We start from the raw sequence: 11,514 nt of genomic DNA, 5'->3' as shown, positions 1-11,514 counted from the left end.
GAAAGAGTGCTGAGCAGAGAGAGTGCAAGCCAGGTAAAAGGAACTCCAAAAAGAGCCGGAGGAGATCAGGAGACCATCAGCAGAACCCTGGTTAGATGACCTTGTGACACACTGAAACATAAAAGCCCGTTTGCACCAAAAAGCAACAGCTGCCCAAAGGAAGCCATCCCCCCCAGTCTCTCCCTGAGCCTTTGGCCCCAGCGCATCGCTTGCTCCCCACAGAGGCCTTTCCCAGAGCCCCCCTCCTGGAATGCTTCCCTGCCACCGGCTCTCACCCAAAGGGAGCAGATGGCTTTCAGCTTGAGTTTGTCTTGGTCATGATTTTCCTCAGGGATTTGCTGCACCTTTCTCCTCCGCTGCGTTTGCCTCAGCCTCAGCTTCTGTCTCCTCCTCCTGTTCCTGCTCTTCCTCCTCCTCTTTGTGCTGCTCCTCCTCTGTCCGCTCTGGATCCTCCTCCTCCACGCTCTGCATCCCAGCATGCAGTACAAAAGGAAGAGATGGCAGGAAAAGCTTGCAAGCTAGCCTTGGTGCCTCTAGCTCATCCTTAAAACCAGGGGCATAACACTCAACAATTGCTGTCCTCAGCAGAGTTACAGCCTCCTAAGGCCATTGAAGTCAGTGTACTTAAAACTGGTGTAACTGTACTTTGGGTTGCAGTCCATCAATTAACCCAATTTAAAAAACCTATAATTGGTTAAAAACATGGTTCCTGATTTGATAGGGCTGATTTTTTAACCATTACTTACATAAACTGTAGGTGGTAGACAACATTTTAAGAGTCATTCCCACACACACCCCTCTCAAACGGAAAGGGAATGCTCTTCTAAGATACTGTACAATATTAAAAGCCTGAAATATCTGCATAAAGCTGTGCATTTCATGTAAACATTTTCTCCTCAGTTTTGATTAATATGCAAAAATTTATACTGATTTAATAGACAAACAGATACAGTTTATTGACTGAAATTCATTAATTTGGCAGCAGCCCTGTTAAAAACAAGTTCCTGTTTTGATTAATGAAGGCTTTAAAAGAAAATTCACCTTGTCCCAGAACTTGAGCAAACATATCCTACACAGAAATACAGGAGATGCTTGCTTACCCATGGTGTGTGTGTGTGTGCGTCTTACCTACTAAATTTCCACATCTTTCAAAACAGGTAGCTTCATATTATGTTATACTGAACTGATTTTATTGTATAATGTTTTAAATTTTATTTGCACATGTTGCAAGCTGCACTGAGCCCTGCTTGTGGGGGAGGGCAAGATAAAGATTGAATTAAATAAATGATATGTCTCCTGTCTTAAGGTGACCACCTTGCTTCCAATGACTGAACCTCAGCAGAACAGATGTATTCATGCTCTCCAGAAGAAGTCAAAAGGAGAACATGAGCAGAGCTGTCAAAGAGATAGTCAAAATATTTAGGGCATCTGTGTACCAATGGGACTGCTACATAATGCTGGTGGAGAATAGATTAAGTAGCAACACAGAAAAATTGCAGGTGCAACATGATTACCTTCAGAACATAAGAGCCTCCAAGTCTGGTCAAACCAGAGATGTATTTATCCTGGCACCCTGGCTCAGAGGCTCTCCACAGGACGTGAAGAAAGCTCAGTCTGTATTCATCAGACATACCTCATGCCCACCTTCAATCCTAAACTGATGGAAATGCAGGCAGCTCGGAACACTGTCTGAATCCCTCTCAACCGCACAATTCCCCACTAGATCCCACAATTGCTATTACTATTAGTATTACTTTAAACAACACACACAGCCTCCTTCACCTCTGACTAGGGAGAGATCACCAACCACCACAGCACGGAGACATCCCATCACTGGAAACGTGAAATGTCAAGTACACAAGGCAAGTTCAATATAACTTGAACCCTGCCAATATAATCAGAGCTCTTTTTTCAGCCTTACAGAAGAAGAAGACAGAGGAGGCTGGACTTATACCCCGTCCTTCACTACCCGAAGGAGTCTCAGAGCAGCTTACAATCTCCTTTCCCTTCTCCTCCCCACAACAGACACTCTGTAAGGTTGGTGGGGCTGAGAGAGCTCTTGAGAGAACAGCTCTGAAAGAACTTATGACTGACCCAAGGTTACACCAGCAGCTGCATGTGGAAGAGAGGGGAATCAAACCCGGTTCTCCCAGATTAGAGTCCGCGCTCCTAACCACTACACCAAACTGGCCTCCAACCTCTGGATGGCCAGCAATAGGCTGTTCAGAAATACAATACAATTACAGAGTGAATCCATGTTTAGCTCCAGGTTTTGGCAGCCAGCGGCTCCAATATATCCTGAGAAAGGGATTAGACTCTTAGTGAACAATCACATCAGCCCTATCCTGTATTTAATCCTCCATGAGCAGAGTTTATGGAACTATATTCCATACCCCGGGCCTCCACATCTGAGAGGAGAGGGCGCCTCAGCAGCCAGAGTAAAGTCACATGACTCTACATGTTTGCTTGACAAGTTGCCAGTTAAGATGATAAGGATGCCAAGAACGGCTCTCACCTTGGCTTTTCGACTCGGCTCGCAACCCAGGCCGTTGGGCGAGCTGCACAGTTCCTTGGAGACTACACACAGGAACTCTGACTGGTCCTCATTGCCGTAATTATAGGATGACCCAATATTCACCAGCTGGGAAGCATAAAAGAAGGAATTCATTCATCTGTTATTTATTGCATTTCTATCAAGGAGGTAAACAACACAAAATAAAAGAAACAAAAAGCAAGGAGCAAGAGAAACAATATAAGTTTTTGGTTCCTGTTTGTGAACACTCATTTCCCCTTCTTCTATCTAATACATGTATGCCCAATATAATACTCCTGAAATCAAGAACATTTGGCTCAAATGCCAATATGCAAATGCAGCATGTACTTGCACATAATTAATGATGCATTACTAAAAATTCCACAAGAACATGATGGGGAAAATTTTTAACAAGTTGATAATCTGACACCCGGTTCTTCTCTGCCAACAAAGGAACACTTTTGATCATGCAACAATATAAAATTAGGCGCACTTACATACTTAGCATACATTGATCAACTGTCAGATCGGCTTTTCTGTGGAATTTCTTTTCCCCTCCCCTTCTTAATTAGGTGCTAGACTACAACTGAGAGAAAGAGGATGCAGTGAATGGTATCTTTGGTGATAACAGATGTGTAGGAACAGGGAGCATACTGAGTGGCAACTCAAGGTTGAGAAAGTGAATAGAGAATTTTTTTCTCCTCCTGCAATACTAGAAGAAGAAGAAGAGATTGGATTTATACCCCGTCCTTCACTACCCAAAGGTGTCTCAGAGCAGCTTACAAACTCCTTTCCCTTCCCCTCCCCACAACAGACACCCTGTGAGGTAGGTGGGGCTGAGAGAGCTCTGACAGAAACAGCTCTTTTTCAAGAACAGCTGTGCCAGAGTTATGGCTTGCCCAAGGTCATCCAGCCAGGTGCAAGTGGAGGAGTGGGGAATCAAACCTGGTTCTCCCAGATTAGAGTCCGCGCACTTAACCACTACACCAAACTAGAACTTGGGGGCACCCAAATGAAGCCGATGGGCTGCAGATTCAAGCTGGACAAAAGGGAAGTACTTGTTCACTGAAAAAGTAATTAAATTGTGGGCAGTGATGACCATGAGCTCCGATGACTTTAAAAGGGGATTAGATGGATTCATGAGGAAGAGATCCATCAGCGGCTAGGCTACCAGTTATGGTGACTAAATGGAACCTCCACATTCCAAGGTACAAACTCATGGATATTAGCGCTAAGCAGCAACAGCAGGGGAAGTCCTTGCCTTGTTTGTTGGCCCTCCAGAACCAGTGGTTAGCTACTGTGTGAAAACAGGACGCTGACCAAACGGGGCCACTAGTCTGATCCAGCAGGGTACCTCTTATGTTCTAAACGGTTTATATGTAAAGTATATTTCAGTATTGCTAAGGGCAGGGGTCATTTGGGGGGGGACGCGGGGGGACGCCATCCCCCCGGGTGAGGTGCGGGAGGGCGGGGCCTGGAGCTCCCTGCTGGTGCCCACTGGAGGTCGCCGCCGGCTGTGGGGAGGACACACTTCCGGTGATGTCAGGGTGTGTGGCATATGCTAATGAGTTATGCTAATGAGTCCCCCTAGCTCTTTTTCTACGAAATGACCCCTGGCTAAGGGTATTATGTAATTCTTGCTGTTAGCTGCAAAAATTAGGTTTTTTTTTTTTTAACGAATCAGGGAGAAAACGAACCAGTAGGAGAAAGTTACAGTACACTATAAGCCATCTTGACTTTGTGTTCATTGAAAGGCAGTGGTGAAAAGTGTTAAAATAAACACGCTTCCTGTCTATGTTTGCAGTTAACCTCTGGCATATTTCTGACCCATGACAAAATACAGAAGACTCTATTTAAATGTCAAACTGCTGGAATCTAAGTTTCCTTGCTGCGTTACCGTTGCCTAGATCTTGAGGTTTATGTAATTTGTACTGTTTTCTTGTCTTTTTTATATAGGGCAAGTGACAAAAATGTAATGTGTGCATAACCTTAAAATCTGGATGATAATAAATGTTCCTACAGCAATTAGCTCCCAGTGAGTCATCTGACAGTAGCTTCAGATGATTCAACTACCACGAGTGGAGTGACTGCCGTTCCCTATTTCAACACAGATGACAGTTATGCATAAACTGCTCTCATCTAACTTGTTTGCACATGGAACAGGTCTCTCCCTTTTAAGGAATAAGTTTCAAGTCCAGGTGCACAACTGATAGTGATAATCAGAATCTGCTCACATTTCCCAGTTCCACTGCACAACTTGGGAGGGTACGTTAAAAAACAAAGCACAAATCTAATAAACCTGAGATTCTGTGATTTTGCTATCTACAATGCTTCACCTCCCAGAGACAAATCAGAAGTCATATGATACTGCCTTGGTTAGTAGCCCCATCCACTTGAAACTGTTACAACCCATGGTCCTTGGAGTATAATTAGAGGAGCAATTTCTCCTGGGCTCATAACAGCCCACATAAGGACAAACCACTGGGCAGAAAAAGCAGGGTAATAAATAAAAAGCAGATACATCAGAATGCTGGGGGAAAGGAATTATGCTCCCTTCTCTTGGCTGTGCCAGTATAAAAAGAAAAAAGGTGATGTTTTCTGTAGTGTTTACATTTGTTGTAAATTACTCTGGACATCAACCAATCAAAAGGTGAGGCATAAACCTTTAAAAACAAATTCTAGGGAAACTATATTCAAGATGCCCCCTTCACTGGTTTGCACTGACCACCATTTCCTGTGTACCTGTTCAAAGCGCCATCCATCAGACATAGTGGAAACCATTTGGGTGAGCTCCTCCTCTTGACACTGAAGAACTCGGTACACGTGCTTTGGAGGCACCTAGGAGGAACGGAAACAGAACTTCTGGTAACAAGGAAGCCTTCCTCCCAGGTAGACTGTCCAGGTTTGAAGAGCCATCCTCAGCACAGTTATATCTTTCTAAGTCCAAAAGTCAGAAGACTTCCCCTCTGCTTAAGATGGCACCGTTCATTCACAACCTCAGCATCAAGCCAGATCAGATCTCATGGGGGGAAATCACTACAGGCCTTCAAATAAAGATGAGTGACTGCTGGCTGCAGTTGCGGTGGCTGTACACTTAAAAGAGCAGGACGTCATCTTTCGGACCTTCCATGAGACTGTCCGCTCCAGACTGAAAGGTCTCTGTGCCTTTTACAGGAAGATGGGCACTTAACACATGAAGCTGTCAAATACCAAGTAAGATGTTGGTCCAGTAGTACGCACTCCAACTTGAACCGGGGACTCAGGTTGAGCCAAGTCTTCCCAGCCTTTGTTACAAGAGATACCAGGCTCAGGTCCTGGTATCTTACGCATACTAAGTCTGTCCTATTGAGCCACAGCCTCTGAGATGTCACAGGACAATTAAAGGCTCAAGAGCCCTTTCTGAGGGCAGGGGTACATCAGGGGTGTAGCCAGGATTTTTTAAGTCGGGGGGCGTTTTAAAAAGTCGGGAGCACAGGGCAGGCGGGGAGGGAGCCACGCCGCCACCATTGCTGCACAGTGATTCACAACGCGGGTGAACACCAGGAGACGGTGGGTGCTGGATTGACCACCCTGCCACTGACACTGCCACTTTCTGGTGGCATCCCATCCAGCAGCGTGGGAATGGAGGGCAGGGCTGGCTGGCGAGGTCAGTGAGGGTGATGGCACAGTGCAGCGCAGCCATGCACTGCGTCACAAAAAAAATAAGGATTGGGGGGGGGGGGGCGCTAGGCTGGATAGGAAGTCAGGGGGCCTTGGCAGTAAGTGAGCCCCAAGAGGCCCCACTGTAGCTGTGGGCCGGGGGTACATTCACAAACTTCCCAGTGTTTGCTCCCCATCACGATAGTCCTCCCTTCCCCTCTCCCCCAGACTTACACAGCCAGGGCACCTTAGGCACATCAACCAAGCAATTGCCTTTTCTACTTTGGAACAACCTGTATACTTAAAACTGTAATCTAAGATAGCAAGTGCCCAGAAACTCAAACCATGCAACATTCATTCTTTTCCTTCTCAGGGGACAAACCCCTGCAACCCATTTTCTCCTACTTCTGCAAGATTGCCCATGGATCCCCACCACCATGGAATTAAACATTTTCAACTCCACCAGGGGGCACAACACTCCTGAACCTCCCTCTTACACTCTATGCCCCTCTGCAGTTATCCCGTTTCTCAAGTAGGCCTTCTGTAGCCAAATCCCATCACACCTGTGTTACTGTGTAGTCCTTTTCCTCCAGCCTGTCCTTTATTAGTCTGATCAGAGATCCGATGTTGTAGAATTCAGCTTCTTCCAGAACCCCTAGAAATACAAGCAGAAGGCACAAGAGAGACTGTAATGAGTAACTCTGCCTTGCAAGCTACTGAGCTGTCTCACTGTTGACTGGGAATAATATAAGCACTATCATCTAGTCTATATACCTTTGAGGTTTGTATTTGTAATGATTCCTTGTTTTATTTGTGTGTGTCTCTTTAAAAGTTTGGTTGCATGGCGGTGGTAAGTAGACTACAGTGGTTGAGAGAAGCAAGTGTGGTATGATTGGTGGTTGACAGAGAGGGGGAGGGGTTTTGGAAGTGAGAATGAGTGGATATGTCTGTATGTCAGTCAGAGGTTACAGTTACAGGTTTGACAGTTGAGTAGTTCAGTTAGTTCTGTGTGGGGAATGAGTTAGACAAGCAGTTAGTTCTGGGTATGAAGGAAGTTAGAAGCAGTCCTGTATGGAAAAAGTTAGTTCAGTGAGAAACAGAAGGAAGGCTGAGAGAATAGGAAAAAGTAAATGAACGTTTAATTGAAGACAAGTTATAAGAAAGGCTGTATGTCCTGATAAACTGGAGAGAAACAGTGAAAATATATGATCTTGAGTTAAAGTGTTACAAAGTTACCTGAAAGATTCCTGTCAGTAAGGGAGCATATTGTTTGTGATATAACAAGCAACGGTTCATTTATTAGACATTACTAGATATCTTGTTCTACCCTTTTATTTATGAATTATTTCAATAAATCCTCTTTTATTCAACTATACCTGCTCTGAAAGAAATACTTCCTTAGGACCACATAGTTCCTCATAAGCCTTGTACTCGGTCTACCTAACCAGCAAGAGCAGAAGTAAAAGTATAAAGGTTTGGAAAGCCTTAAATTTCCTGGTGGCAGCCGTATATACATAGTAGAATAAAATAAATAACACTTTTAAAGGGAAACCAGTCCTCCAGAATAAGGAGATCATCACAGTATTCTTATACAAGTAGGAACGGTATGAAGATACTTTGAAGACCAGCTTTTTGAAACTGATCTGTATTAGCAGGCTCTCTGAGGGTAGCTGTACCCCCCAAACCCACTTAGTAGGGAATACGTTGCACTGAACTCAGTAGGATTTACTTAGTGGCATGGAGGTAGTGATTAGGGTGCTGAACTAAGATCTGGGAGACCCAGGCTTGCATCTTCACTCGGCCATGAGGCTTGCTGCATGAGTGACCATGAGCCAGTCACTCTCAAGCTACCAATGAGGGCTGTTGGGAGGAAAAATAGGATGCAAGAATTATGTACACCACCAGGAAATCCTCAGAAAGGGGGCAGGATAAAAAAATTGAACTAAGTAAAATATATGCCATAATGCCACGGAAGCAGAGGGGGGGGGGAAGCATAACGTGGCTCTTGTCAGGAAATCCAGACTCATGAGAATGGAAGCTTTATTTTTCTAAATGAAAAACACAAAAGCAACATTTTAGTCTTTATGATTATGAAAATACAAGTGAGAGACCTACAAGGACTTGCAAGGGGCATCTCAATTTAGCTTGGACCCCCCCCTTACTATTTCCCTTCCCTAGCAGCCCCCACAGCCTCTCCCTTTTCCTGTTTCCTTCTCTCCTTCCCACCCATCATCTGTCCCCTTCCCCTCACCAGCACTTTCCCCAGGAAAAGTCTGGCCCAGAGGCACAGTGGCCAGAGGCTAAGTGGTGTTGGTAGTGAGTGGTGTTGGTAGTGAGTCTCTGATGGCTGGGTGTGTCCCTAGTGAGTCCTCCTCCATCAAGGGATGTGACAAGGGAGGACTTCTCTCCTGCCATGGCTTTGCTTTACAGAAACTGAGGCTTGGAAAGCTCAGTAATATAGCTGCAGTTGCCTAGCAACACCCAAAATGGCCACTTAAAGCTCGTATCATTCTTTTTTTAAAAAGGGTTTGTTTTTTTTATCCCCCCCCCCTCTTTTAAGATTTCAGATTCTTCTGCAAACCCGGGGCTTCCTTTAGGTTTGTAGAGAAAAACTCCCCCCATCTCCTAGCTCCATCTTGTGGATCCACTGATCATATCCTCTATGACATGGTTCAGGATTAGATATATGATGCAAACTGTCTAGACAACTGGCTGCTGAAATCTCAGAAGTCAAAAGATTGGCTGAGTGAGGATTTCCGAAGGTCAGGGGGTGAAACTTTAGTGTCCCACAACACCTTGTTCCTCCCGATTTCTAGAGGAAGCAGAATGAGGGTGACACTAGTAAATGCTGCAGAATGAATGGGGTCCTTTTTGAAAGCTTAGAACATTATGCTACTATCTTTGATGCTCTGGGTGGCTTGGGTACGATCCAGGCAGAATGACAACTCAAGCCAAGCATTCTGTAGCACAAGAGTAGGCCACTAGGATGAACCAGAGAGTCATCCAGTCCAGCATCCTGTTCCGAACAATGGCCACCCAGGTAGCTCTAGGAAGCCCACAAGCGAGACATGAAAACAACAGCCCTCCTATGTTCTTTGTCCCCTGCATCTCCTGGTCAGATACCTCTGAACACAAGGCTTCCATTTAACTATCATGACAGACCTTTCAAGCTTGGTAGACCTATCCTAAATGAACAAGGACAGCCGTCAGTATGTGCAGCCCCCTTTGGCCATATATCTGCCATCACAAAAGTTACTGATAGCTTCTTGTCAAGTGGCCCCAAGCAAACTGGACCTAGAATCCTTTTCCCAGATATTGCCACCATCCCCAGCCCAAATATTCCAATTATATGCTTTACTTGGGACTGCTACTCTGCAGTTAAGAGAGAAGAGTAGTTCCAAGTATGAGTAGTTGTTCCACAGTATTTAATCATCATGGCTAGCCAATGCTAGCCTTCCAAGAGCCAACTCATACATTAATATTGTCACCACTACAAATCCTCTTTTTCCCCCTGGACCTGTAAGCAGGTTTAACTCAAACAGGTAGACTGAATCAAGTACAAAATCCCCCCACCCCCAACTACTTCTATAGAAGCCACACATCACCAACTAGACTGGCTTACAGGATATCCAAGCAGATTTTACTCCTGGCTCTTTGCCTGTTACAAATTAAGAGGAAACCCGAAATGTAGAAAATCAAAAATCCTTGGGCTCTGCTAGTTGTGGAGTGACAGGTTTGGGAGGTACTATGAGACAAAACTAAGCTGCCATCCAAGTAAAAAAAAAAAAAAACAGGAAAGAGCTTGGTATTCATACCAACACCAAGGGGATATAGGTGTTGAATTCTAAAAGGAACTAGGTACAGTTATAGGTAGAAACTGAAGAAAAAATAATTTGCTCAAGGCCATGGTCCCACAGCATGATGGAGTTCAAGGCACAAAAGGAATTTCTCTACATTCAGAGAGAACACAACGGCAGTCAGCATAAATAAGCAATGTGATGCCACCTACGAGAACACAGATAAATAACAAATGGGAAATAGGAAAAGTGGAGAGGAGAAGAATATGATCTTGGGGATGCAAAACAGAGTTGATTTTGCCCACAAAACAGAGACCAGTAAGTGGGTCTGTAGCTAAAAAGAAAACGTAGAGGGGAGAAAAACTAGTTCAGAGGAGGGAAAACGAATTTAACAGAGCACCAGTGTGAAAACATCATTGCTGATAACAAGGACTGCAGTGTGGAGAAGGCCATATCAGAAGGACAATTAAGGCAAATGGCATCAGAGAAACAAGTACAGAAACAGAAATCTGAAGGCCCAGAAAAATATCTGAAAACTTCAGGGGCGGGGGGAGTCTACCCCCTGGGGCTTCCCCCCCCCCCCCATTTTTCTAATGGAAAATGCATTGAAATGTGGGGAAGCAATGAAAAAACCTCCTAAGAAATATTTTTCCAATGAGTGAAATGCTTTTTAAGAAAAGTAGTGGTTACGTGCACAGCCTCTGATCTGGGAGAACTGGGTTTGATTCCCCACTCCTCCACTTGCAGCTGCTGGATGACCTTGGGTAAGCCATAGTCCTGTCAGAGCTGTTCTTGAAAACGAACAGTTTCTGTCAGAACTCTCTCAGCCCCACCTACCTCACGGGCAATGCTCCCTCTAAGCTGTGGAGTCTTGTGAGCAAAAATCCTACTTTGTGAGCTCCTGGCATTAAAGCTGTGAGCGAGCGATTTGGCTGCTGCATAAACTAGTTTGCTCTGGAGCCATCCCTTCCTGAGCTAAGACAAAAACGTGTGAACCGGAGGCTAAAAACATGTGAGCTAGCTCACACTAACTCAGCTTAGAGGGAACACTGCTCACAGGGTGTCTGTTGTGGGAAGGGGAAGGGAAAAGAGTTTGTAAGCCGCTCTGAAGGGCGGGGTATAAATCCAATTTCTTCCCTTCTTCTTCAAAATATGTACTATGGAAATTTATGTATGACAGTCTACAGCATTATACAAAGATAATACCTATGCACAATACAGACAACCCCTGAAGTGGATGGCCCAGGCGAACCCAATCTCGCCAGATCTCGATAGCTAAACAGGGTTGACCCTGGTCAGTATTTGGAAAGGAAACCAGAATATTTATAAATAATGATATATGACAGGTGGATCTGAGGGTTATCCAGTATCTCTCCTATATTATAAAAGGGTTTTGGGTGCCAGAATTCTAAAATGCGCCCCCGTTAGTGTATGGGCGGAAAAAATGCCACTCAGAAGACGCTGCCTGCGATGACTGGCTCCCTCACCGAACCTGGCCTGCCATTGGCTGGGTGGCTGGGAGGGGAGGGAGCCAGTCATCGCCGC

General features: G+C 45.0%; 1 protein-coding gene across 1 annotated transcript in view; it reads right to left on the bottom strand.

The window, feature by feature from the left end:
* Window positions 1-6: 6 nt before the first annotated feature.
* Window positions 7-11,514, bottom strand: part of KCTD17 (potassium channel tetramerization domain containing 17) — an 18,514-nt gene continuing 7,006 nt past the window's right edge. Inside the window, exons 3-6 of the mRNA XM_015426477.1 lie at window positions 6,736-6,827; window positions 5,276-5,371; window positions 2,516-2,641; window positions 7-453 (exon numbers count right to left, since the gene is read on the bottom strand). Of these exons, the coding sequence (XP_015281963.1) occupies window positions 328-453; window positions 2,516-2,641; window positions 5,276-5,371; window positions 6,736-6,827 (440 nt within the window). The 3' untranslated portion in view covers window positions 7-327. The remainder of the gene's footprint in view (window positions 454-2,515; window positions 2,642-5,275; window positions 5,372-6,735; window positions 6,828-11,514) is intronic.

This window comes from Gekko japonicus, unplaced genomic scaffold (assembly GCF_001447785.1).
Source record: "Gekko japonicus isolate JY-2015 unplaced genomic scaffold, Gekko_japonicus_V1.1 scaffold1105, whole genome shotgun sequence".
Classification (NCBI taxonomy): domain Eukaryota; kingdom Metazoa; phylum Chordata; class Lepidosauria; order Squamata; family Gekkonidae; genus Gekko; species Gekko japonicus.
Note: the sequence above shows the minus strand (reverse complement) of the source record. Positions and strands in the feature narration are given on the sequence as shown.